Source organism: Prinia subflava, chromosome 27, assembly GCF_021018805.1.
Source record: "Prinia subflava isolate CZ2003 ecotype Zambia chromosome 27, Cam_Psub_1.2, whole genome shotgun sequence".
Lineage (NCBI taxonomy): Eukaryota > Metazoa > Chordata > Aves > Passeriformes > Cisticolidae > Prinia > Prinia subflava.
The window spans coordinates 1552462-1579434 of NC_086273.1; the positions used below are offsets into that span (position 1 = coordinate 1552462).

General features: G+C 50.3%; 2 protein-coding genes across 6 annotated transcripts; one reads left to right on the forward strand and one right to left on the reverse strand.

The window, feature by feature from the left end:
* Positions 1–200: 200 nt before the first annotated feature.
* On the reverse strand, positions 201–2509 carry LOC134562406 (formin-like protein 1). 5 transcript variants are annotated; one of them, XM_063419791.1, is made up of 5 exons: positions 2446–2509; positions 2292–2335; positions 1196–1944; positions 668–816; positions 201–566 (listed from the first exon to the last, which is right to left on the reverse strand). In XM_063419791.1, exons 1-5 carry the CDS (start codon positions 2452–2454, stop codon positions 207–209), a joined length of 1311 nt encoding a protein of 436 aa, XP_063275861.1. In that variant the 5' UTR covers positions 2455–2509; the 3' UTR covers positions 201–206. The 5 variants fall into 5 exon arrangements, with proteins under 5 accessions (XP_063275861.1, XP_063275860.1, XP_063275862.1 ...); XM_063419790.1 differs by having other exon boundaries at positions 1196–1940; positions 2249–2335; positions 2446–2483; XM_063419793.1 differs by having other exon boundaries at positions 487–566; positions 668–743; positions 1196–1940; positions 2249–2335; positions 2446–2470.
* A 1342-nt stretch (positions 2510–3851) lies between these two features.
* On the forward strand, positions 3852–26973 carry LOC134562309 (IgGFc-binding protein-like). Its single transcript, XM_063419694.1, has 21 exons — positions 3852–3864; positions 4206–4235; positions 8735–9943; positions 10030–10364; positions 10583–11153; positions 11517–12121; positions 12493–13063; positions 13707–14287; positions 14667–15234; positions 15449–15642; positions 16360–16501; positions 16868–17199; positions 17899–18478; positions 19041–19639; positions 20143–20707; positions 21172–21764; positions 22403–22895; positions 23722–23921; positions 24876–25250; positions 25651–25932; positions 26833–26973. Exons 1-21 carry the CDS (start codon positions 3852–3854, stop codon positions 26833–26835), a joined length of 8841 nt encoding a protein of 2946 aa, XP_063275764.1. The 3' UTR covers positions 26836–26973.

Genomic DNA, 26973 nt, shown 5'->3' on the forward strand with positions numbered 1-26973 from the left:
ACAGACTACCTAGTCCCCACAGACGCCCCCCAGTCCTGTCCTGGGTCCCCCAACCCATCCCACAGACCCCTGGACTGTTAAAGACCCTCCCAAAGCCCCAGGGTCCTCCCCAAACCCCTTCCTGGACCCCCAACATCTTCCACAGACCTCCCCCAACACCCCTCCCCCCCCCACCCCCCCAATTCCACAGGCCTGTTCTGGACCCCCTATAGACACCCAGTGCCCCCCCCCAACCACTTCTGATTTCCAGTGCTCCCCATACACCCCCCAAAGTCCTTCTGCAACCTCAGAGGCCCTCCAAACACCCCAGAGACCCTCATGGACCCCCTAGAGACACCAAATACCCCACCAACACCCTCTTTTGAGCACCCAGAACCCCCTAAATACTCTTGGGGACATATGGGGAGAGAGAGGACTGGGGGCAATCTCAAAGGTGGGGGAGGTAAGGAAGGAGATTTGGGGAGTCTCTGCACCTCTATGGTGCAATTTTGGGGTGTCACTGCTTTATTGGCCCCACCATGGGTTGAGGGTACCCAGGTGGGCATTCCAGGAGGGTCTCGATGGCCCTGGGTGGGGGGGAAGGAGAACAAAGGGGGATTAGGGGCATTTGAGGGAGGTGCAAGGGCAGACCCTTGAAATTTGGGGGCGGGGGTGTCCTGTGTCCTACCGAAGGCGTCCCCTTATGGCTCGGCGGTGGCATCGCAGCATCCAGAGGAGGGGGTCCTGCAGAGGGCCTGGGGGTCCTGCATGTCACAGGGGGTGGCAGTCCCAGAAGTGTTTGCCCAGAGCCACAAGGGACTTCCTGAGCCAGAAGTGCTTCCCCAACACACAAGGGCCCCGTCAGGCCCTAAAGGGACCCCTGACCCACAAGTGGCCACCCTAGGCCATGAGGGTACCTCCAGCCCCCCCAGCGACCTTTATGACCACAAGTGACCCCATGACCCACAAGTGACCCTATGACCCTCAAGCGCCCTCCAGCCCTCAAGTGACCCCATGACCCACAAGTGACTCCCAGCCCTCAAGTGGCTCCCTTGCCCACAAGTGACCCCATGACCCACAAGTGACCCTGTGAGCCACAAGTGACCCCATGACCCACAAGTGGCTCCCTTGCCCACAAGTGACCCCATGACCCACAAGTGGCCCCCATGACCCACAAGTGACCCCATGACCCACAAGGCCTCCTCTGGTGCCTCACCCAGTGGCTGCTGCAACAGTGCCCCCTGTAGGGCATCACGAGCACTGCTCCTGAGTGGCTGTGGGGCCTCACAGCGGTCACGTGACCTGAGGCCTGGCCATCCCAGGCGGAGGGACTCCGGAAGCGACTCCCTTGCAAGCTGCAGGGCACGCTGGGAGTCACATGGCCTCCAATCTGGCACACAGCGCAGAGCCCCGAGGCAGTCCTGTGGCTCCCAAAGTGGCTCCTGCCGCAAAGGTTCATGGGACTCCCGCTTCCCACAGGGTGGCGCTCCCTGGTGCAGAGATGCACAGCAGCGGCTGCTGATTTGCCAGGAGGCCTCGTGGGAGTCACGTGACTGTGAGTATAGTGCCCCCTGCAGGGTATCCAGAGAGCTGCTCCTCATTGGCCAGGGGGCCTTGCAGGTGTCATGTGACTTCCAACATGGCTCCTTCCCCCAGGGTTCCTGGGAGACCGCCTGGGGTGAAGACGCCCCCTGGTGCTTGCGGAGGTGTCCCGTGATCGGCCATGGCGCCTCAGGGGGGTCACGTGACTCCCAGGGCACTGCCCCCTGCAGGGCACCTTGGGGAGCAGCAGAGCCCAGCAGGGCCCTGCTCACCACGGGCGTGTCCAGCGTTGGCTCCTCCCCTCGGCACCGCCTCAAGCGCCATTGGACGAGGGGGTCATCGAGCATTGACGAGCAGGGGGCGGGGCCAAGCGGAGGCGTCGCCTTCTCTGGCCCGCGGGGGCGGGGCCTGAGCAGGGCCTGGCTGGGGGGGAGGAGAGAGTTGGGGGAGGGACGAGGCCCCCGGAATGCTGACCCTGCACAGCCCGCCGCGGGGCTAATGGTCTCGGGGGGAATTTGAGGGGCTGAGGGATTCACTTATGGGCAGAATGGGAGATCCGGAGCATCCTGGGACCGGGTGTTGGGGGTCCCCGAGGCGTTCTTAGGGAACATGGGGCAAGGGAGGGAATTGGGAGGCACTTAGGGGTCTAGGGCGGCATTTGGGGGTCTAGGGAGCACTTGGAGTCCGGGACAACACTCAGGGAACAGATTGGGGTCCCCAGAGGCACCTGGGGATCCCGAGGGGCACTTGAGGCCAGGCTGCTCTCCCACCTCCTTTGCACCAGACGCTCCGTTCGCTGCTCCAGGCTGAGCCTCTGCGGGGAGGATGTGGGGAGTGACGCCAGGTCCCCCCGAATCCCCCCAAATTCCCCCCCGGGATCCCCCCGATCGCCCCTCGGCCCCCTCGGGACCCCTCAGGCCTCACCCGCTCCATCGCCCGCGCTCTGGTTCGGTTTCGCCCCAGTGCTGCCAGCTCGGGCGCTGATTGGTTAAGGGCGGGGACGGGCGGGCCCGGTGGCCAATGGGAGGCGGGGGAAGGGGGAGGCGGGGAGCGGGGGAGGGGTGGGGCCCTGGGCGGGCTGTGGGGGTCCCGCGGGGCCTGGGGGCTCTGGAGGCGCTGTGAGAATCCTTGGAGTATATGTGCGGGTCCCTGGAGGGGATTGCGGGTCTGGGGGCGCCCAGAGGTGCCCAGGGAGTTTGGGGGGTCGCTGGGGTGGTTTCGAGGGTCCCGGAGAGGTTGTTTGGGATCCCCAGGGAAAGGTTTGGGGTCGGGGGAGGTTGGTGTGCTTCTGGGCGTCCTGGAGGGGATTTGGCGGTCCAGAAGGGTCGAGGGGGTCCACATGTGGTTTGGGAGGTCCTTGGCGTGGTTAAAGGGGCAGAGGGCTGAGGTCCCGCTGACCCAGTCTCTGCCGTGGGCTCGCTAGATCTCCCCTGGAAACTGCAAACCCCCAAATCCCGACAGGACTCTGAGCTTCCCTTAGATCCGTAAGCCCATCCAAGGGAATGATACCAAAATTGGCTTGAAAATAAACTTTCTAACACAACTTGAAGCATTAGAAAGCAGGCATTCTTTATCTGCGCAGGACACACGGAAGGATTTCTCCTTTAATGTGATGCGTGCGGTGAAACTTTACAACAGGGTATGGTCCTGGAGGGACCACAAATGGGTCTCTGGTGGTCATATTCACGAATGCTTCCGTATTAGAGGTGACTTGAACATTTTCCTTGGGCACATGCTGTTGCTTCTTGGTACCTAATGCAAAACCGCCCCTACATTCCTCATTACCTATTTCTCCGCTGGCTGCAGCTATGCTTGTGATCCACTGTGCATACTTTTACGTCCTTTCATCTTTTTTGCCAGTTAGTCTTTAAGCTCCATCCAGCACCTTCAGGGCAACTGTAAATTTCTCTTCTCCTTGTCATTTTTCAGGAAGCCCAAAACCCTTCCAGGGACCCCCAACGCCCCCCTGGGACTCCCATCTACCTGCAGGGACCTTGTGGTTTGGGGAGTTCAGAGGGCTGAGGGGGTCCCCGGGTAGTTTTGGAGGATCCCGATGTGGTTGTGTGAATGAGTTTGGGAGGTGTCTGTCTCTGGACAATTTTGAGGATCTCTGTGGGCTTCTGGGATTCCTCAGTTTTATGTCCTCATTTTAAGGCAGAAGCCCTTTAATTCCCTGTTTGCCCTCATCTCTCCTGGCTCCAGCTGATTTTCTTCAGCTTTTTCAGTCATTTGGGCCCGAATTTTCCATTCTCTGGAATTCCCCTCTGGGACTCCAGTCATTAATTTTGGGTAAAAAACATCTGGATTTGGTGTGTCCTTCCCCCGAGGTCATGGGGCCAGAGGGTACCATGGGGACAGTGATTCTGGGAGTTCAGGGAATTTGGGATAATTGCTGTGGGTTCCACAGCAGTTGTGACATCCCTGTGGGTCCCACACCTGTCACAACGTCCCTGTAGGACTCAGGGATGACTCTGTGGGTTTCACTCCTGTCACATCCCATCCATGACAGGATCCAGCTGCCAGCTCCAAATTCTCTGCAACTGTGGGTCATGCCCCCTTGGCCCCTCCCCTCCATCCTGAAATTCTGCTGAATCTGTTCAAATCTGCATGGTTTGGCTGTGGCCTGGGTATTTTTATTTGGGTATAAAAAGAGTGATTTTGGGATAAACAGTCCGTGTCTGCAGAATCCCAGGAATTCAAGAGCCAAGGGGCTGGTGAGTGAGGAAGATTGGGGAGGTTTAATTCCCTGTTTATTCCTGGTTTTCCTATTGTTTGGGAATGGGCAGAAATTGAGGCTTTTTTCTGCCCAAATGTCAGATTTTTTTATCCTTTCCCTTCTCCAATTTTATGGCTTTTGCCCCCTTTTCCCCACAAGTTTCATAATTTTAACCTTTTTAAGATCCCCAAATAACCCTTTTTCTTCCAAAATATTGGGTTTTAAACACTTCCCCCCCCATTTTTAATTTTTTTGCCTGTACCTTCTGAAATCTCAGGAGTTTGCCCTTTTTGTGCACTTTTTCTCCAAATTTCAGATTTTTTCCCTCAGCTGTTTAGTTCTATTTTTACTAAAAAAGGGGGGATTGAGGGAAAAATATTTTTACCCAAAATGGGGCAATTTGGGAGGAAAAAGCATTTGTAGCCAAATTTGGGTAAATTTGGGCTAAATTCCTGGAGTTTGGAATGTTTGGGGTGGATTTGGGGGCAGTGGGGGCTAAAATAACTCCCAAGAGGTTTCCATGGGGTGAAAAAAGGCATTTTGGGGTAATAAAAGGCATTTTGGGGTAATTTGGGGGTAAATTGAGGCTTCTGGAGACACTTCAGCACTCACATGGATTTTTCCCATACCATAACAATGGGAATTTGTAGTGATTTTAAGTGTTTTTCACAGGGATGGCACACCATGGGATCTGGTGGCTTCTCCTTCACTTCTGTGGTATGCAAAACCCCTGTTTTCACCACAAAACCCCCAAATTTCCTGGATTTTGTACTTATTTCCAAGCTTTTTAGAACATAAAATGAAATCCTTAATCCCTGGGCTTGTTCTTGCCCAAAAACTCACTTCTTCCTTAATTTTGCATTTTCTCCAACAACCTGTCACCTGCAGAGTTATTATTTTTAACAAAAAAACCCATTTAAAATATTTTTTTAATCCCAAATATTTTAGAATCTATTTTTTTTCCTTTCTATTAACACTGCATTAATTTTCATGGAAAAATCCCCCTTTTCCTCACTTCCTGGAGAAAAAAAAGAATGCACTTTGTCCTGGTTATTTGAGTTTACTTTTCAGTTGTGGGTTTTCTGAGGTTTTTTTGAGGTAAAATTGTAATGATCAGTTTTAGTGTTTTTCCAGAAAAAGCCCCAAAGATCTATATGCTGAATTTGTATTTTTTTCTGGGAAAACCCCCCCTATTTTTAGGATTTTTTTTTAAATGAAAAAAATCTTTTTATTTTCTCTTTTTTAATAAAAGCAGTTGGTTCCTAAAGACCCCCCCCTCCTTTTAATTCCTCATTTTCCTGTTTTTCTTCTAATTTTCATTAAAACTTCTTATCAACCTGATTTATAGATACTGTTTTAAATAAAAAACCTTATTTCCCCTAATATTTTCTTTTTCTTTTTTTTTCTTTTTTTTTCTTTAATTTTATTCACCTAGGGAAAAAGCCCCCTTGAAGTGTTTTAGATTTAAGCATTTTTAAAGAAAAAACCCTCACTCACTGTTCAAATTTTTAAAATTCCAATTGCTCCTTTCCCTGCTGATTTTTCTTCAAAATCCCCCCTTTTTAAAAAATAACCCATTTTAATGTATTTTTCAGAAAGCCTCCTTTAATTCTGTTTTTTATTCACAGTCAAACCTCTTTATTCCAAAATTTTCTCCCAAAACACTCGAATTCCATTTTTTCAGAAAAAAATACCAGAATTATCTTTTCTTACCCAACATCCCCAATTACCTTTTTTTTAATTAAAAAAAAATCCGTATCATGGACTTTTATATATAGACTGAGTTTTAATCAATTTTTATTTCATTTTGATGTTTTTTCCCTCGACAATCTCAAAAATTCCCTTTTTAAAAAAAAATTAGGAGAAAATACCCACTCTTTTTAATCTGTTCTGGGGCAAAAAAGGGCTATTTTATTGTTTTGAAGCATTAAAAAAAAAACCTGAAAATATTTTTGATCCTTTAAAAATATTTGTTTAGTTTACTTTTATATTTTTATGTCATATATGTATATATTTTATATACATTTTAACGAATATGAAATACTTAAACTTTAAATTGGCTAATAATAAAATTAAATAGTGTAATTGAATAGCATAATGTTGATTAATAGGACAAAAATGTCTTATTAATATGTACCTATACTTTTATATATTGTGGATATATTAATATACATACACTATAATAGTTATATATGAATGTACAATATAACCTCTACTGTAGTTATAGAAGAAATACAATATTTTATATATTCTTCTATAATTATGTTATTGTCATTATTCTTGATTTGGGTTTTTTAGTAAAAATTTCTGTGAAAATTCAGTACAATATTATCTAAATATTTATATGGATGTATAAAGATAGGAAATATAACAACATTTTATATATTTCGTATTCATATAATACATTAGTGTGTTTATTAATGTAACACACTATATATTGCTATTATGTGTAACTATATCCTGTTTTTGAGAGATAATGATAAAATATAGAATAGATATAAATTACTATAAATGTCATTATATACAACTCTAGATTATTTTACAATGTAATATGACATACAGTTGCATTACATTATGTGAATGACATTACCTTGTTGCGTTACAATGTAATATGCACTATTGTAATTGTTATATTAATTACATATAATGATAGATTATATTGCAATACAGTATAATATCCTGGTATATTAATTCTATTCTGGTCTATAGTATATTCTCTACCGTTGTAATTTTGCTCCTTATTGCTTATTTTTGCTTGATTTTTACCTTTTTTCCCCCAAAGTGTTTCTATGAAAACAAGAAATAAAATTATTTAAAATCATTATCTGTATATTTTTAGAGAAAATATGAATTATTTACTGTTGTATATAATTATAAAAAAAAGGCAAATTTATTTTCTATTATGAACAATACTGAAATAAGTTCAATAATCATAGCCACTAATAATGAAATAAATTCAATAATCACAGCAGTTACTATTATTTAAATTATTTTTAATATTAATGGTTTGGATTAAAGCTTTGCTGATATTCTATTAAAATTTTGTACAAAATAATAGAAAATAATAATAGAAAAAACCACTACTATATATTTAAATGTAAATATTGTATTAATAGATCTGTATAAAATAACATAGAAAACTGTATAACCAAGTTACATACTGGATAACAAGTATAATAATACAATAACAGGGTAAAAAGTAATTGACATATTTTGACTGATAGATGAGTCCTATATTATTAATATTGTATCGGTGTGCTAATAAGTAGTAATACACTGAAGTGTATTACCTAATACTAGTAATACATGAATGACAAGGGATATAAAAATAGAAATATCTAGTAATATTGTATTAGGGATAGTATTTTGTACCATTATTATTAGTTAATAATACATCATTTCATATTATTAGCATGGATGCATTTAAATAATTTGTTAATAGAACTTATGAATAAGGGTTTACTACTATATATTAATATCTATAGTTTTATTCAAATGTTGTTTAGTTACATAATAAACTAAACCTAATTTCTATTATGATTATATATAAATAGACTCTATAAATTGGATACTGCAGTCATATCTTTAATGTAATTTCAGTACAATTCCTACTATAAAAAAAGGAAAATTGATCTGTAACATATAAAATAGATATAAAAAATCAATATAAAAATATAAAAGCCCCCTTTAAAAACCCCCTTGGTTAATATAGATCTTGGTTTGGAGAGACAGGTATCTGTCAGGGAAAACTGGAGTTTCCCTTGGAATGGAGAATGTAAAAAGCCCCTCCCCCCAAATTCTTACAATTTTGCAATTAGGAGCTTTCAGGCAAAAATGTGGGAATAGGAATAACAGCTGTTTACTAGGAATATTAAAAAAATACAAATGCAGTAGTAAAAACAAACAAACAAACAAAAAAACCCAAACAAAACTCCTAGAAAACCCTGACAAAGTCAGAGATACAACCAGACACTCTGTTGTCAGGGTGTTGGAAGCCGTCCAAATAAGTCTTCCTGCAGTAATAGATGTTGTTCTGTGAAGTAGAGATGATCCTGTAGAAAAGTGTCCAGTGCTGGTGAGATGGGTCTGGTCTTCCTCTGAGAATTCAGTGGAAAACTGGCAGTTTTGGTGTTTGGGATTGCTGGTTTTATCCCGGTGGAAAGGCTTTGGCTCTTCCCACTGGGTGGAGCATCTCACAATGGAATGAAGTAATGTTATCAGTCATGTGAGGGGCCTTAAATGGCCCATTCGCAGGTGATATCCTTCAGAGGAGGATGGGTGGAGGAAGAGATAAGAAGGCACTGCCTTATCTGGTGTTATCAGTTGACCCATTAACAGAAGGCATCCGCCCTCTTCCCCCCATAGAGTTACAAAATTAAGGAACAATATCTGCCAACCAGTTTCAACAGATGAAAATAGAATACACATTTTTGCTTACATTTTTCAACCCAAGACAATATAAAAATTATTGGCCCCCTTTTCCACCTATTTTCCCAGCGCTCTCCAGTGCCAGCTACCGGGGCCGGGAGTTCCTGGCCGTGTTCCCACAGAATGATGACGAGTCCCCCAGTGCGCTCCTGCAGCTGCTGCTCACCTCCTATGGCCCTGCTGACACCCAGGTGTCGGTGATGCTTCATGGCAGCTCCTTCACACAGAATGTCACCCTGAGGCCAGATGTCACTGTGCCCTTGCCTCTCCCCTCCAACCTGGAACTCACTGGAAGCCGCACTTCCCATAAAACGTTGGTGGTCCAGGCCAGTGCTGAGATCTCCGTGGTGGCTGTCAGCACCAAGAGCTACACCGTGGGTGCCACTGCCCTCCTGCCTATGGAGGGTCTGGGCACCAGGTACTACGTGGTGACACCTCTTGGGAATTACACTCATGGCCTGACCGAGTTTGTGGTGGCTACTGGCGCTGCCACCACTGCTGTCAGCATCACCACCACTGCCACTTTCCACTATGCTGGGGCCACCTATGTCCCCGGCACTGTGCTCCGCCTGTTCCTGCAGCCCTACCACAGCTTGCAGCTCCAGAGCAGCCAGGACTTCACTGGCACAGTCGTGGTGGCAGACACCCCTGTGGCCGTCCTCAGTGGCCACACCTGCGTCAAAGTGTCTGCTGGCTTTGATTTTGTGGTTGAGCAGCTCCTCCCAATGACAGCGTGGGGGAGGAACTACATGGTGCCACCCAACCCGCTGCAGACAGACGTTGACTTTGTTTATGTGGTGACGGATGAAGACAACACCATCACCTACAACACCGGGAGTGGGAATGCCACTGTGGCCATGGTGGCAGGGGAGGTGCAGACACTTGTGGTGAACCGTAACTCGCACCTGTACATCAGTGCGGTGGTGGCAGTGCAGGTGGTGTTTTTCTTCAGTGGGTCATCTTGGCAAGATCCCTTCCTCCTTGTTGTCCCACCTGTCACAGCCCACTGCACTGCGTTCCGCTTCAGCAGCCTGCCCGGCCATTATAACCATGCCATCCTGATTGCACCCACCACTGCCACTGCCACCACCACCCTCAACCATCGGCCAGACAACACCGTGGCATGGCAGGCCATTCCAGGCACAGATTTCTCCTGGGCCAGCATCACTGTGAGTGCAACGATGCAGAGTGCTGAGAACTCGCAAGTGCCTATTGGCCTCCTGGTGTTTGGGTTCCAGAGTCACACTGGATATGGCTTCCCTGGGCTCTGTGCTGCCAGTGAGTAGAGTCAGTCCATTGTTGAGCCACCCTAGCGGTTGGGTGTTGTCCAGTTGACCATTCACGGGTTTTTTCTTTTTTTTCAGTCCCCACACCACTCTCCTGTGAGGATTTGGTATGCGAGGAGAGGTGTGACATGGTGGATGGACTACCAGAGTGCGTGCAGGAGACTTTCTCCACCTGTTGGCTCGCTGGTGGGCCACATTACCGGAGTTTTGATGGAAAAACCTTTGATTTCATGGGAACGTGTACCTACACCTTGACCACTATCTGCAATCCTGATCCCACTCTTCCTGCCTTCTCTGTTGAGGTCAAAAAGGAGGAAAAGGAGAACTCCAAAGTTTCCTCCATTGGCTCCATCACCATCCATGTTGACAACATCACTGTCACTGCTGCCCAGTCAGAGAATGGGATGGTGAGGGTAAGCAAAAACCAAGTAATTCCGAATTCCAAGTAATTTTATGGATTTGCACTGAAATGATGTATTTAACAATGATCTCGAGGGTTTTTTCCTAAATAATTCTAGGATTTTCTGGTGTGCAGGTAACCCTTGCATGAAAACACTCTCTGTCTTCTTAAACTCCATGTATTGCCCAATTTTGGTGGGTTTTGGTTGTGTTGATGGTTGTTGTCCTGCAGGTGAACAACCACCGCTCGCACCTCCCCATCTCCCTCTCCCATGGGAAGCTCCGCATCTACCAGAAGGGCAAATTCATGTTGATCCAATTGAATTTCAACCTGAAGGTCCTCTACAACTGGGATGATCATGTAGTGATCAAGCTTCCAGCTGCTCTTTCTGGAAAAGTCTGTGGAATGTGTGGGAACAACAATGGGGACCCTCGAGATGATGCTCGTTCTCCTGGTGGAATACAGGTGTGGGATATTGTGGAGCTGGGGAGAAGCTGGAAGGTGGCCAGTGAGAGTGGCCGCTGCCAGGACACCTGCGATGGTGACTGTGGGCGGTGCAGATGGGAGCTGGAGGTGATATACAAGGCAGAGACCTGGTGTGGGAAGTTGTCCCAACATTCTGGGCCATTCCAGTCATGTCATGACACTATCAGTCCTAATATCTATGTGAAGAACTGTATCTATGACCTGTGTGCCAATGAGGGGCGCCATGACGTGCTGTGCCACGCCCTCCAGATCTATGCCGATGACTGCCAGGAGGAGGGGATCAACATTTCCGATTGGAGGACAGCAGTGGGATGTCGTGAGTAGAGGCTGGTTGGGTGAAATACTCCTTGGGGTGGGCGCACCCTAATTAATGTGGGACTGAAGATCCATGGGATCATGGGCTGGGAAAGGTTATGGCAGCAGATCCGAGCAGGAAGGCCATGGAAGTCTAGGGAGATTCCAGAAAGTTCATGCAGAAAGTCCATACAGTCCATAGAATCTCTAGAAAATCTGAGCAGAAAGTCCATAGAGACTCCATAAAGTCCAGGTAGAAGGCCTAGGAATTCTGTGGAGATTTCAGAAAATCCATGGAGACTCCAGGATATCTGTGTAGATAGCCAAAGAAGTCTCTCCCACCGTGTGCCACTCCACCCTGACCGCTGTTTTCTTCTCTGTCCAGCTCTCACTTGCCCACCCAACAGTACCTACAGCACCTGTGGCCTCGCCTGCCCTGCCACCTGCAACATCCCTGCTGTGTCATCCAGCTGTGCTGCGGTCACCACCTGCATGGACACCTGCGTGTGCCATGAGGGCCTTGTCCTTGACGCCAACACCTGCATACCCCCCTCTGAATGTGGCTGTGTCTTTCGGGGTCTCTTCCATGGCCTTGGCGAGGAATTTTGGGGTGACCTCACCTGCACCCAACGTTGCGTTTGTGACGCGGTGCAGCGGCAGGTGGTGTGCCGGGATTCTGGTTGCGGCACCAAGGAGGAATGCCGGGTGGAGGAAGGGATCCAGGATTGCTATCCCAAAATTTTTGGGGTCTGCACGGCTGTTGGAGCCACCCACTATGAGACCTTTGATGGCAAGAGGTTCATCTTCCAGGGGACATGTGTCTACCTGTTGGTTGGGTTATGTGAGGACACCCAAAATTTGGTGGGATTCCAGGTCTTGGTGCAGAATGGCCACCGGAGTGACAACCTCATGTCATCCATCGGTGTGGTGACAGTCAAAGTCTACAACAAAACCATCAGCATCAGCAGGGACCACCCTGGAAAAATCATTGTGAGTTTATGAAATGATCCCTTATCTTACCACCACATTCTCCACCTCATCCCAAACCTCATACCATTAACGAGTGATTAAATCGGAAATGTAATTAGATCAATGTCATTTGGGTGTTCCAGCTGTTGAAAGCAGAATTGGAATTTGCCATCAGACCCAAATGTTATTAATTTTTATGGTTTTCTCTCCAGATCGATGAGTGGTTGATCAAGTGGACTTCCTCTTGGGACTTGGACCTTCTCATTCTCTTATATCTCAAATTTAATTCAATTCAAAATTTAATTCAATCGATACATTTGGTTGCTCTGGCTGTTGAAAATAGTTTACCATCAGACTGCAAACTTGATCACTTTTTATGGTTTTCTCCCCAGATTGATGAGCAGTTGGTCAATCTCCCATATTACTACAGTGAAAGGAAGATTGTTGTCTACCGTGATGGGCAGGACGCGGTGGTAGAGACCAATTTTGGCCTCGTTGTCACCTACGACTGGTACAGCCACGTCACCGCCACGGTGCCCAGTGGCTTTGCCAACGCCCTGTGTGGGCTCTGTGGGAACTACAATGGTGCCGCCAGTGATGATATGATGATGAGGAACAACCATGTGACATCAGACCCAGATGCCTTTGGGAACAGCTGGAAGGTCACAGATGTCCCAGGATGTGGTGAGAGGTCAACAGTGGAATGTTCCAGCACTGCTGCATCTTCCCGGCTGCAACAGGAAGTATCTGGGATGGGGTGTGAAATTATTTTGGAAACAGATGGACCCTTTAGAGCATGTCATGGTCATGTTGATGCCCAGCAGTACTTCCAGAGCTGCATCCATGACTCCTGCCTGTTCCCTGATCAGGAAGAAGGGATGTGTCCAATCATTGCCCTCTACGCCACCACATGCCAGGCTGCTGGTGTGTCCATTGGGAGGTGGAGGACAGATAATTTCTGCTGTAAGTTGGGATAATGGGAGGATTTCCTTCAGCAGTATCCAAAGGATCCTCAAGTCTGCTCCAAATCCCTGTATAAACAACCCACGGGTGGGTGGGAATCCAGTGGGAATTCCACCCAAAATCTTGGTTGATCCTATAATCCACTCAAATGAAACCCTTCCTAAGGAAGAATTTGCCTCAGCTGGAATAATTTACCCCCTCAAAATCTCCAGTTTCCTGGTGTTTGCTACAAATTTAGAGGGTCAGCCACCAAAAAATGCACTAAAAATAGTGGAATTGGCTTGAAGGGATCCAGCTTGGAGGTCAGTTGAGGACCCAGTGTGGAGCAATCCAATCCTTTGAGGGAGTGTTACATTTTTCTCCCTGAAAATGTGAGAAATCGCATGGTTTAGCAATAAGAATTCCTGTTTTAATGGGCTGGGATATTCCTTATGGATGATCATAGAATCGTCATCAGATAATCATGGGATCATCATTCAATGATATCCCCAATCACATCCAGAGGGACGAAAATTGAGGGTTTGTCGGGAAACTGGGCTAAAAGCCTCTGTATTTGGTGAAGTTTGCACCTGAATTCCAGGAAACTTGCAGGATTTGGCTTGGAATTTCCTGGTTCCTCATGAATCCCATTGTCTCCCGGCAGATATTCCCTGTCCTTCCAACAGCTCCTATGAGCTCTGCTCGCACACCTGCCAGCACACCTGCGGCGCTGACTCTGCCATGTGCCCAGGGCGGTGCCGCGAGGGCTGCACATGTCAGGACGGCTTCATGCTCAGCGGTGACGAGTGTGTCCCCATGTCCCACTGTGGCTGCAGCCACCACGGAGTCTACTACAAGGAGGGGGAGACATTCCACCCCACAGAGCAGGAGATGTGCCAGTGCCTCTCCAATGGCACTGTGGAGTGCCAAAATACCACCTGTCCTGATGGTGGCCCCGGGAAGGTCATCAGTGGTGTCTTCCAGTGTCCCTTGCAGGCATCCAGCACCTGTGTGGCCACAGGTGACCGCACCTATGTCACCTTTGATGGGATGGCCTTCAACATCACTGGTACTTGTTCCTACATCCTCACCCAGACCTGCAGAGTTGACAATGTGACATCATTTATTGTCACAATCCAGAAGGAGGCACGGCAGAAGGGGAAGGTCTCCGGGATAAAAGCGTTGTCTGTGGAAGTCTATGGGGTCACCCTGACCTTGAAACAAGGAAGGGGGGAAGATGTCATGGTAAGGTGGCACTTTATGTTCCAAATCTCATGGGATGCCTCCCAAATTGGGTTTCCTTGATGGAAGGGACATCTCAGCCCATCTCCAAGCCCAGTCCATGCTCCCCCTAATTTTTCTTCCTAAGCAAGATCTGTAAATGCATTGAAACTTTGGTTGGAAAATGTTTTCCCTAAACTTTTTGTTTTACGTCCATCCATCTCAAAACTCTGTTTCTTTGATGAGGGGAGCCTTCACCCCATCTCCAAGACTAATCCATTCTCATCTGAACTTTTCCTTCCAAGTGGAGTCCACAAATCTGTCAGAATATTGTTTGGGAGGTGTTTTCCCCAATTTTTTCATCTCACCTTCTCACTGGAGGACTCTTCCTTCTCTATCCCAGGTGGATTCCATCTCCCACCACCTCCCCACCATCCTGAGCAAGGGACAGGTCCAGGTCTACATACATGGGACAGGTGTCCTGCTCCGCACTGACTTTGGCCTTGTTGTCCACTACGACCTCATCCAGCATGTGATGGTCACGGTCCCCCAGACCTACATGGGGCGCGTGTGTGGCCTCTGTGGCAACTACAATGGCCAACGCAGTGATGATTTCCAGCTCTCCAGTGGCCGGCGTGCTCCAGATGCAACAGCCTTTGGATCTGCATGGAAGACAATGGATACACCTTGCGATGACACCTGTGCCAAGGATGAGTGTCCCACCTGCACAGAGGAGAAAGTGGCTGTCCTCCAAAAACCCAACTACTGTGGCCTTCTCACGGCCCCTGAAGGTCCCTTTGGCTCCTGCCATCGCGTGATCGACCCCATCCCGTATTCCCAATCCTGCATCCATGACCTCTGCATGACAGGAGGGGACACGCATGTCCTGTGCCAGAATATCCAGAGCTATGTCACCGTGTGCCAAGATGCCGGAGTCATTGTGGGGACTTGGAGGACACCATCCTTCTGCCGTGAGTTTGGGAGGGCACAGGGACAAATGTCCCCTGTTTGGGATTGGGAAGGTCTCCAGGTGATACTGGAGTTTTGGGGGGGCATAGGTGGGGAATGTTCCCTGTTTGGGTGTGGGTGACAGTGGAGACATGCAGGACAAGGGATGATGGTGATGGGATGAGCTTTACGGTCTCTTCCAATACAACTTAATCCATGATTCCATGAAAATTCCAGCCCTCGCCTGCCCAGCCAACAGCACCTACTCCCTTTGCACCAACACCTGTGCCAACACCTGTGCCGGAAATGTCACCACCTGTCCCCAAACATGCACTGAGGGCTGCCAGTGCCACCTGGGCTTTGTCTTTGATGGACACAGATGTGTTCCTGAGGAGCACTGTGGATGCTTTAGGGATGGGGAATACTATAAGGTAGTTTTTCTGGCCCTTTTTTCCTGTTTTTAGGAATTTATGTCTTTTTTTCCCTTCATTTCCCCCATGTTTTTATACATTTGCTTCCTTTTCCCCTTCTTTTCCTTCTTCCTTCTTTTATTTTCATGTCCTTACCTATATTTTTGCTGCATTTGTTTTCCTTTCTTTTGTATTTTCTTGCATTCACCTGTTTTCATGATTTTTTTTTCCTAGCTTAATGTATTTATATTTTAAAAATTAATTTCCCCCCATTAGAAATTAATTTCTTACTATTTTTCTGCATTTACACCTTTATTTCTTGCATTTCCCCCTATTTTTCTGTCTCCTTTCCCAGCATTTTTCCCCTTTCCATCCCCAAATTTTTATGTCATATTTCCCCTCCATTTCCTTTCTTTTCCTCTCTTTTTAGGCAGTTAGATCTTTTTTCTTGCCTGTATTTCTCCCTGTTGGATGCATTTGCTTTTTTTTCTTTTTTGCATTTTCCACATTTTTCCTATACTTATGCTTTTCCCCAGCACTTCCCCCCTCCTTTTATACATTTATGTCTTTTTTTCCCTGCAATTCCCCCCTTTTCCCTATTTATAGGGAAGGTATGTTGTACATCACTTTGCCTTGCAACTTGTTCACTATTTTCCCTATTCTTCTGCACTTATGTCCTTTTTTCTTTTTATCCCCTATTTTCATGTATTTTGTTTCCTTCCTTCTCCCTCCCCACAGCCCCATGAGATGCTTTTCAGGGATCACTGCCAGCACCGTTGCACCTGTGTCCCTGGCCAGGGCCTTACCTGCCATGAGCACACTTGCACTGAGGACGAATCCTGTGAAATCCGGGAAGGGGTCTTGGGATGCATCAATAAAAGTGAGGAAAAACGAGGGAAAAGGGGGTTTTAGATGCAAAGTGGATCTGGGGATGCTTGAGGGGTTGACTGTGGAAAAAAGGGAAGGGGAGGTGAAGGGAACAGCATCCTGTGTTGTTTACTAAGGGTCTTTCCCATGGTTTTCCATCCCATGATTTCTCCCATGGTTCATTCTGTGGTTGCTCCCACAGTTTCTTCCATCCCATGATTTTTCCTCTTCTGTGGTCTTTTCCATCTCACAGTTTTCTCTCTCACATGACTTCCCCCCACTTTTTTCCCCACCCTTTTCCCCAACCCATGGCTTCCTGCAGTGTTTGTCTCCTATTTCACCCAGCCCACGGCTCATCCCGCTCTCCCTCCCCTCCCAGACCCCTGCAAGTCCCTGCGCTGCCGCCCCAAGGAGCGCTGCCGGCCCCGCGGTGCCCAATCCCGCTGCGTCCCAGCCCTGGTTGCCACGTGCTGGGCATGGGGTGACCCACACTTCCGCACCTTCGACGGCCTTGACTTTGACTTCCAAGGAACCTGCACCTATACCATGGCCGAATCCCATGGCAATGACCCTGGGCTGGTGCCCTTCAGGGTTGAGGCCAAGAACGACATCCGTGGTGGGATCCAATCTGTGTCCTATGTCTCCTTGGTTAATGTCGACGTCTATGGACAACGCATCTCCTTCCGCCGGAATGACGACGGAAAAGTCTGGGTGAGTTGGGTGGAAATGTGAGAATTTGGGCTTTTTCCCCCACTTTTTGCTTCATCCAGCTCTTCCCTACCTTCTTCTTCATCCAGCCAGTGCCAATGTTATTTTGGGATAAATCAGTCAGTCTGGGTCTGGGAGGCGGATTGTTGAAATGTTGGGATATTTTGAGAATAAAATGTTGGGATATGTCAGGAATAAAAAGTTGAGAAATGATGGGAACAAAATACGATGAATAGAATGTTTGGAAATGTTAGGAACAGAGTGCTGTGATAAGATTGGAATAAGATGTTGGGATTTGTGGGGAATAAAATGTTGGGATATGTCAGCAATAAAGCAGGATATATGCCAGGAGTAAGATGTTGAGATAAACTGGGATAAAATGTTGGTGTGTCTAGGGAACAAAATATTAGAGTATTTCAGGAATAAAATGTTGGGATACAGCAGGAAGAAAACACTGTGGAGTTTGGATATTTTGGGAATAAAATATTGGATCATAGTGGGAATAGAATGTTGAGGTAGGGCAGTAATAAAATATGGCAGGAATAAAATGTTGGGATAGGATGGGATTTAGCGTTGGACTATGCTGGGAATAAGGAATTGCAATATGTGCGGAATAGAATATTAGGATACATTAGGAATAAAATACTGGTGTATGTCGAGAATAAAACATTGAGATAACTGGGAATACTGGGCCGTTGGCAGGTGAATGGGGAGGTGATGCTGCTCCCAGTGCTCCTGGCAGATGGGAAGGTGCGGGTCCGTCCCAGTGGGCTCCGTGTTGCTCTGGAGACAGATTTTGGTCTCCGTGTGTCCTACGACTGCAACTGGCACCTCCTGATTGACCTCCCCAGCAGCTACTTCCGCCATGTCCGCGGCCTCTGCGGGAATTTCAACCTCAAGCCCCTCGACGACATCCCCGAGGCTGGTGACAACATCACTGCTGTCGTCACATGGGCCAAAAGCTGGAAAAGTACTGACTCTGAGGCTGACGACCTGATGTGTTGGGATTATTGTGATGGAGTATGCCCAGTGTGTGATGAGGAGAAGAAGGAGCTTTATGGTGGGAACCAGTATTGTGGGATCATCAAAAAATCCTTCCAGGGGCCCTTCAGAGCATGTCATGACTTAGTGAAGCCTCACGACTTCTATCGCAACTGCCTGTCAGACCTGTGCCTGAGCAACGGGGCGAGATCGATCCTCTGCCAGGTGCTGGAGACATATGCGGCAACGTGTCGGAAGCATGGAGCCATGGTCCATGACTGGAGGACGCCATCGGGATGCCGTAAGGGCTGGGGTTGTCTTTGGGAAGGGAAGGAGGCAGAGTAGGCGAGGAGAGGCATGGAGTAAGATCCATCCTGGGTTGAAGCCCTCAAATCCCTCAGGTGATCCTCAGAAGTTCTCCAGAATTTTCTCCTGGTGTTCCAGCTGCTTCTTATGTCCCAGAAACCACCCCAACTTTCCAAGAATCCATCCCACCTTTTCCAGATCTTTCCCAAATGAGCCAGCCCCTTACCCTTGTGTCCCAGATGTATCCCACACCCTATCCTGCATTTTTGAGACTCTGGCCACAGAGTTCCAGGCCTTTATCCTTGTGTCCCAGACCTCATTCTGTGCATTCCAGACCCCATGCCGCATGGCCCAGATGCTTGCCACATGGCTCAGACCTCATCCAGCTTGTCCCAGTCTCTTCACACATTTCCCAGACCTTCCTCCTTACAATCCAGACAGTTGTTGTTTTGCAGACCCTTCTCCATTTTCGAGACCCTTTCCCAATCCCCACCCACTCTACTGAATGCTGTCCACTCCCCTAATCCCTCCCTCACTCCAGTTTCCTCCCCCTGCAGCCTTACCTTGCCCTGAAAACAGCCACTATGAGCCCTGTGGCAATGCCTGTCCAGCCACCTGCTCCGACTGGGACAGTCCAGCCACCTGTGACCAGCCCTGCGTGGAGACCTGTGCCTGTAACACCGGCCACGTGCTCAGTGGCGGAGAGTGCGTGCCAGTGTCCCGCTGTGGCTGCACCCGTGATGGCCGCTACTACCGTCCTGGCGAGGAGTTTTGGGGTGATGACACCTGTCGCTCCAGGTGCAGGTGTGACACGGAGCTGGGAATGGTGGTGTGCGAGGACTCCGGGTGTAAGCCAGGTGAGGTGTGCGTGGTGGTGAAGGGCGTGCGGCGGTGCGTGGCCAACAGCCGCTCCATCTGCATGGCCACTGGTGACCCCCACTACACCACCTTCGATGGGCGCCGCTATGACTTCATGGGTACCTGTGTGTACCTGTTGGCTGGGCTCTGCTCCACTGATCCCACCCTCATCCCCTTTGCTGTCACTGTGGAGAACAATCACCGTGGCAGCCACCTGGTCTCTTTCACCAAGGTGGTCACCATCGAGGTGTACAACATGACCCTCAGCCTCAGCCAGGAACATCCCCAGAAGGTCAAGGTAGGGATGAAGGAGATGATGGGGGTGGTTCAGAGTCATTGCATGGCATCTGGGGAGGGCTCAAGGTCACGGTATGGCCTTCAGGTGCATTTCAAGGTCATCACAGGACACCTGGATGGAGTTTCAAGGTCCTTGTAAGGTCTTTAGGTGGGTTTCGAAGTAATTTCAAGTCATCTGATTGGGTTTCAAGATCCTTTTATGCTATTCAGGTGGATTTCAAAGTCATTGAGGTGACATCTGGGTGGGCTACAAAATCAGCCCTTGCTGGGCTTCAAACTCATTACATAGTGTCTCGGTGGGCTACAAAGCCCTTGTGTAGCATCTGGGTGGGTTTCAGGGTCATTCCATGGCATTGGGTTAGGTTTCAAGGTCATTGTATGGTCTTCAGGTGGGTTTCAAGGTCATCATGTGGCATCTACGTGGTCTTCAAGGTCATTCTATGACACCTGGGTGGGTTTCAACTTCATTGTGGGACCTCATGCCACCTGCGACTCTCTTTCCAGGTTAATGGTGTCCTGTTGGACCTTCCCTTCAGCCACAACCACCAGCTCCAGGTGTCCCTCCGTGGCGTCCACGGCTTCATCAACACTGATGTGGGTGTCACTGTCACCTTTGACTGGTACAGCTACGCCCGTGTCATCATCCCCAACACCTACGCCGGTGCCGTCTGCGGCCTCTGTGGCAATGCCAATGGCGACCCCCATGATGATTTTGTTACCCGCAATGGCCACCGTGCTGACAACGAGACCCACCTGGGGGACAGCTGGAAAGTCGGCGATGTCCCTGGGTGCTCACCTGGGTGTGGTGAGGGCTGCCAGGTGTGCAGCGACGCCCAGAAACGTGCCTACCGTGGGGACAAGCACTGCGGGCTGCTGGGGAAGAAACGGGGGCCCTTTGCCGCCTGCCACGATGTCATCGACCCCGCCCCTTACTTGGATGACTGTCTCTTTGACGCCTGCCTGTACGAGGGACACCAGGACACCGTGTGCCAGGCCATCGGCGCCTACGTCGCTGCGTGCCAGAGCCAGGGCGCTGCCGTGCGGCCCTGGCGCACAGCTGCCTTCTGCAGTATGGGGAGACTTGGGGGTCGGGAGAGTACAGGGGGTTTTGGAAGGCAGGGAGGGACACAGAGGTTAGGCAAGGAGTTTGGGGTGTCTGGCAGGCAGAAGGGGTGTCGGGGCTGTCTGTGGGGGCTTGGGGTGTCTATGGCAAGTTTGAGGTGTTCCCCAGGGGTTGCTGGTCTCCATGGGGGAGCTTTAGGGTGTGAGTGGGGTTTTGGGGTCTACGCAGGGAGTTTTGGGGTGTCCATGGGGGGTTTGGCGTTTGCATGAGGGGGTGTTGAGGCTTTGATGGGAGGTTTTGGTGTTCAGACAAGGGAGTTTTAGGATGTCCATGGGAAGTCTGGGAACTTGGGGCCTGCATGGGGAGTTTTGGGGAATGATGGGTATTTGGGTTGTCCATGAGGGTTTTGAGGTTGGTTTTTTGTATCCATGGGGGTTTTGGTGTTCCCAACCCTTCTCCCTTCCTGACAGGCCCCGTGTGTCCCCCAAATCAGCACTATGAGCTCTGCGGCTCCCCCTGCCCCCCCACCTGCCAAGGGGAAGTTGGACCTCAGGACTGCTCTGATGCCTCCACATGCTCTGAAGGTTGTTTCTGCGATCCTGGATTTTTCCGGAGCGGGGATCACTGCGTGGCCCTCCCCCAGTGTGGCTGTGTTTTGGAGGGCCGCTACTACCCCCAGGGGGTGCAGTTTTACCCGGAGCCCCCCTGCACTCAGCGCTGCGTCTGCTCTGAAAATGGGGGGCTGGAGTGTCACCCCACTGCAGGCTGCTCCAATGATGAGGAGTGCATAGTGCAGGATGGCGTGCTGGGCTGCCACCCCCGCACCTGCAGACAGTGCCAGGTTTTGGGGGGAGGGGCTTACAGCACCTTCGATGGGCACTTGGGGAATTTTGGGGGGTCCTGCACACTCCTGCTGCTGCAGTTGGAGAAGGGTGAGCCTGAAGAAGAGCTGGAGCCTATCACAGTGGCCTTGGAGCAGGAGGACATGCACGTGCAGCGGGTGACGGTGACGGCACACGGGGTGACCGTGGTGATGGACAGGGGACAGCAGTGGGAGGTGGCGGTAAGTGGAGGGCCTGGGGCCTTGGGGGTGCAAGCCCAGGTTTGGGGGGCAAAAAGATAGTTGGGGGGTAAAAAAAAGGGGATGGAAATGGGATTTTGGGAGGTGCAGCAGTGAGGAAAGGCCTGGTTAAGGGTGAAAGCTCTGACTGGGTGCATGCTCTGTTTTGTGGGTGCAAGCCATGTTTTGGGGACAACACTTTTGGGGATGCAAGCCTGGTTTGGCAGGTACAAACCCTGTTTTGGGGGTAGAAAGGGGTTGGGTGAAAAAGAAGGGGATGAAAAGGGGGTTTTGAAGGACATGGTAGGGGGAAAGGGGTTCTTTGGGGGTGTAAGAGCTGCTTTTGGGGTACACACACCACCTTCGGTGTGCACTCTGGGGTGTACAGACCATTTCTGGAGTGCTAAACCTGGGTTTGGGGTGCAAACCATGATTTTGGGGTTGAAAACTCTCTTTGGAGTGTAATCACCTTCCCTTTTGGGGATGTAAACCGTGAATTTGAGGTGCACAGAAGTAAGCCCAGACCCTAGTTTTGGAGGTACAAACCCTGTTTTTGGAGGTGCAAACCCTTATTTTGGGGGGTTAACCCCACCTTTGGTGGTCCGGCTTCCCTTTCGGGATCCTCACCCTGTCTCCCCCAGGTGGATGGCGAGCGCCACTTGCTGCCGCTGTGGCTGCGTGGGGGCGCGGTGGGGGTGGCGCAGGTGGGATCCCACCGGCTGCTCCAGGTCCAGGGGGGCCCCAAAATCCTCTATGACGGCAATGCGTATGTGGTGCTGACGCTGCCACCCCCATCCCGTCGCCCTCGGGGCCTCTGCGGCAACTTCAACGGGGACCCCAACGACGATGACCCCGCCGGGGAGGCTCTGGACAGCCCCCCCCAAAACTGCACCCGCCTGGCGCCCAGCCCAAGCTGCTCCCCGGCCCAGGCGCGGCGCTGCGCGGTGCTGGCAGACCCCGAGGGACCCTTCGCGGGGTGTCACGGCGCGGTGCCGCCCCACGCGTACCTGGGGACCTGCGAGCACCAGGTGTGTGGAGGAGGGGGCGACCCCTGCCCCAGCTTTCAGGGCTACGCAGCCGCGTGCCAGGCAGCCGGAGGTGCGCTCCGGGAGTGGCGGGAGGCCACGGGTTGCCGTGAGTATATGGAGGGGTCGGGAATTCTGGGGGGGGTCGGGAATTTGAGGTGACAGGAGGTATGGAGTTGGGAATTTGGGGTGGTGAAGTTTTGGGAGGATGGGAATTTAGGGGTCAGAATTTTTATGGGGGCAGGAATCCTGCAGAGTGGAAATTTTGATGGGGGTGTATCACCGTGGAGGCCTAACCAGAAAACAGACTGGGGACACAGATCTGGGTGCATCAGAGCATGCAGGGCAGAAGACCCGGTTTATTTACAAAAACCTACTTTTATACTATTTCTATGAGGCCTGTGGATTGGAGGAAGGAATTCCCACCTCCACACCACATTGGTGAAGAGGACTGTCACACAGTCTTGTTTGTCCCAGCAGGGAATGTAAAAACAATGGCTATGTTTATAGAACATAGCTGATGTTTAGATTAAAAGAGCGTGAGAAGGTACGGACTTCTCCTTTAATATGACACTCAGCAAACCAGGAAAAACTCATGGCAACAGGGGTGGGATTTTGGAGGTCTAGAGGAGTGGAATGGAGCAGGGGGCTCGTTCCTGCATGGAAAAAGGTATAAATGTCCACATTGCTAAGCCCCTATCTAGGGATATCCCAAATCACACCCCCAAAGGAAACCATTCCCCCCCACCCCCAAACAGTAAGCCTGTGTCCCACAGTGGAACCGTGTGCAACCAGTGAGGCTCCCACAATGGTAGCCCCATCAGACCATCCACCCCAAAGATGGGACGGCATTGATCCCAGGAGACACCTGTTGACCCCTGATGATCCCCTAGTAGCCCTAATGACTGCATTTGTTTTTTCCCTCCCTCTCCCAGCTCTCACCTGCCCCCCCAAGAGCCGCTACCAGCTGTGTGCCCGCACCTGTGAGCACACCTGTGCAGGTGTGTCGGCGCCGCCCCCGTGCAGCGAGCGCTGCTTTGAGGGGTGTCAGTGCGCCGAGGGGCTGCTGTTCGACGGGGCCCGCTGCGTCCTCCCCGGGACCTGCGGCTGCCTGCACCAGGGGCGCTACTTCCAGGTGGGTGTGGCCCCAGTGCTTCCCAGTACAGCCCAGTTCCAGCCCTAGCTCCTTCCTGGCTCCCCATGTTGATGCCGGGTCCCTTCAGTGTGCCTCGCACAGTGTTCCCAGTCCCTGCCAGTACACCCCGGTTTTCTACCAGTCCTTTCCAGTTCCCTCCCGAGTGCCCCCCAGTGTCTCCAGTCCCTCCCAGTACATTCCAGTTCCTTCCAGTGTGCCCTCCCCGGTGTTCCCAAGTGTTCCCAGTCTCCCCAGTCCCCTCCAGTTTGCTTCACAGTATCCTCAGTCCCTCCAAGTGCAACACAGTTCCTCCCAATCCATTCCAGTCTCCCCCAGCTGACCCTAGGTCCCTCCAGTGTGCCTCCCAAAGTGTTCCCAGTCCCTCCCAGTACACCCCAGCATCCTCCATGTCACCATTTCTCCCCAGTGTACCCCACTTCCCCAAGTCCATCCCCCTGTGCGCCCCCCTTTACTCCAGGGTCTTTCCTCCCCTCCAGTCTCTCCTGGTATTCCCTGTATTGTCCACAGTCCCTGCCAGGGCATTCGAGTCCTCCCCCCCTTTCTCCCACAGTGTTCCAAATCCCTCCCAGTTTGTCTCTCTTCCCCCCACAGTGCCTCCCAATGTATCCCAGTCCCTTAGTGGGGGGACTTAGTGTCCTTCCCAGTGTCTCCCAGCATGTCCCAGTGTCCCCCTGTGTCTCCACCAGTGTTCCCAGTGTCCCCTAGAGTGTCCCAGTCCCTGCAGTGTGCCCCCCATGGGGGACATGGGGATGTGTGAGGGCATGGGCACACACTGGGGACATGCTGGTGGTCCCCATGGGTACCCATTGGGGATATGGGAGACATGGGCCCCCTTCCCCCCTCCCACGACACCTCACAGCATCATCATCCCCATTTTTTTGGCCATTTTTGGCCACTTTTCCCTACTTTCCACATTTTATCCACGGAAAACAGATTGCTAAGACCATCCTGACCCCTGACTGCTCCCAGTCCTGCACCTGCCGGGGGCCCGGGGGCCTCCAGTGCCGCCCCTTCACTTGTCCCTTCAGCCACACCTGCGGCCTCCGTGATGGCACCCGCACCTGCATTGCACACCCGGGGCGCTGTGCCCTGTCCCCTGCCACCCGCTTTGTCACCTTTGACGGTGTCACTGGGGCCACCCTGGCCACTGGCATCTACATAGTGGCCAGCGTGTGCAACCCCCGGGACCCTGCATGGTTCCGGCTGCTTGGGGACATCAGGGACATTGGGGACCAGCCAGCAGTGGTGGCACTTCACCTCTTCACCCCCCATGGCCTCATCACTGTGCGGAGGAACAGGAAAGTCTGGGTAAGTTGTCACCAGCCTGGGTGGCACCCAAAAATGTTGTCACCACTGCATGTTGGCACCCTTTATGTCCTCCTCATCTTCATTTTAATTAAAAAAAAAAAAAAAAAAAAATCAGTATTTTTTCCCTAAGTTCAGACCAGGTAAGAATCCCCATGGGTTGTCCAATCCCACCAGCACCACATAATGTTCTTACCTTAATTTTGACCAAAATTGCTCTTTTTTCTCCCAGTTTCATGTCAGACAAGCACCTACATGGGTTGTCCCTCATCCTACCCCCACCATGCCTTGATGCATCCCATCATATTTCCACAAACTCCCTCTTTTCCACGATTCCTCCAACTCTGCTTCACCCCTGTGTCACCCCCAATCGCCTTTTTTCCCCTAATTTGGTGTTCTGCAGCTCAACGGGGTCCCCACGCCTCTGCCCTTGGAGCTCCCGGGGCCGTTGGCCATCACGGAGATGCTCACGACCCTCCGGATCAGCCGGATCCCGGGATTTCTGGTGGAACTGGGTGCCACGGGGGTGACAGTGGAGGTGCCCAGGGAAGCACGGGCAACGCTCTGCGGCCTCTGCGGGGACTTTGACGGTGCCACCAGCAATGACCTGCGAGGGCCCGACGGGACGGTGACGAGCGACGCGCGGGCACTGGCCGAGGCCTGGCGGGCACCTGACTTCACCCAGGTGGGGGACACTGGGGGACACTGGGGGAGGGGTGTCTTAGGCTGGGGGGATTTGGCTGTCTTAGGGGTGGCACTAGGGGGAACAGTGCCAAAAACCGGGTGAAAATAGCCTAAAAAAGAGGAAAAGAGCCCCCCAACAGGGGAAAGAAGCTCCAGAAGATGGAAAAGAGACCAAATGGGGAAAAACAGTTCCCCAAAAGGGAGAAAAGAGCCCCAAAAAGATGAGAGAAAAAAGCCTCAAAAAGATGAGAGAAAAAAAACCAGAACAAAACCAGGAGATAGAGCCAAAACTGGAGAAAGAGCGCAAAAAGCAGGGTAAAGGACCCCAAAATACTGGAAAAGAGACCAAAAAAAGGGAGGAAGAGCACAGACGGTGGAAGTAACCCCAAAGGATGGAAAAAGAGACCCATAAATGAGCAAAGGAGCTCAGAAATGGGGGGAAAGAGCACAAAGGAAGGGAGAAAAGACCCCTCAAAGAGGAAATGAACTGAAACAAGTGGAAAAAGATCAAAAAAAGAAGATGGGGGGGAGGGTGGAAAGAGCCCCCCCAATGAGATTAAAAGCTCAAAATGGTGGGAAAGGACACAAAAAATGGGTGAAGGACCCAAAAAGGCGGCGGGGGGGGGGGGGGGTGTGAAGAAGTATGAAAACAGAAGAAAGAGGAAAAAAAAATAAAAGTGGGAAAAGAGAGAAAAAGGGGAAAGGGGCCAGAAATATATGGGAAAATATGTGAAGGATGAGGAGGGGGAGGGAAGAGGACAAAGAGAGAGACACCAGAGAAGGGGAAAGGGGGGACGACGACAAGCAGGAAAAGAGACCGGAAAAGGGAGGAAAGATCTGAAAGATCTTAGACTGGGGGAAACTGCCACGAAATCCCCCTTTTGCCTTTCTTCCCACCCAGTGATGTGGAAAATTGGCATTTCACCTGAGTGGCCGCGCCCCATCGCTGACGTCACCCTCAAACCGCCTCAGATCCGGAAAACCCGGATTTTTATAAGCCCCCAAACGGTGCTTTCGCCCCAAAATAAAACCTGTGAGGAAA

Coding starts and splice junctions, on each gene's coding strand:
- LOC134562309 (XM_063419694.1), top strand. Junction 19,640..20,142: donor AACATCCCCAGAAGGTCAAG/GTAGGGATGAAG, acceptor CTCTCTTTCCAG/GTTAATGGTGTCCTGTTGGA. Junction 21,765..22,402: donor GACAGCAGTGGGAGGTGGCG/GTAAGTGGAGGG, acceptor TGTCTCCCCCAG/GTGGATGGCGAGCGCCACTT.
- LOC134562406 (XM_063419790.1), bottom strand. Junction 1,941..2,248: donor GTGCCCCTCGGGATCCCCAG/GTGCCTCTGGGG, acceptor CCCCCCAGCCAG/GCCCTGCTCAGGCCCCGCCC. Junction 817..1,195: donor ACTGTTGCAGCAGCCACTGG/GTGAGGCACCAG, acceptor GTGTTGGGGAAG/CACTTCTGGCTCAGGAAGTC.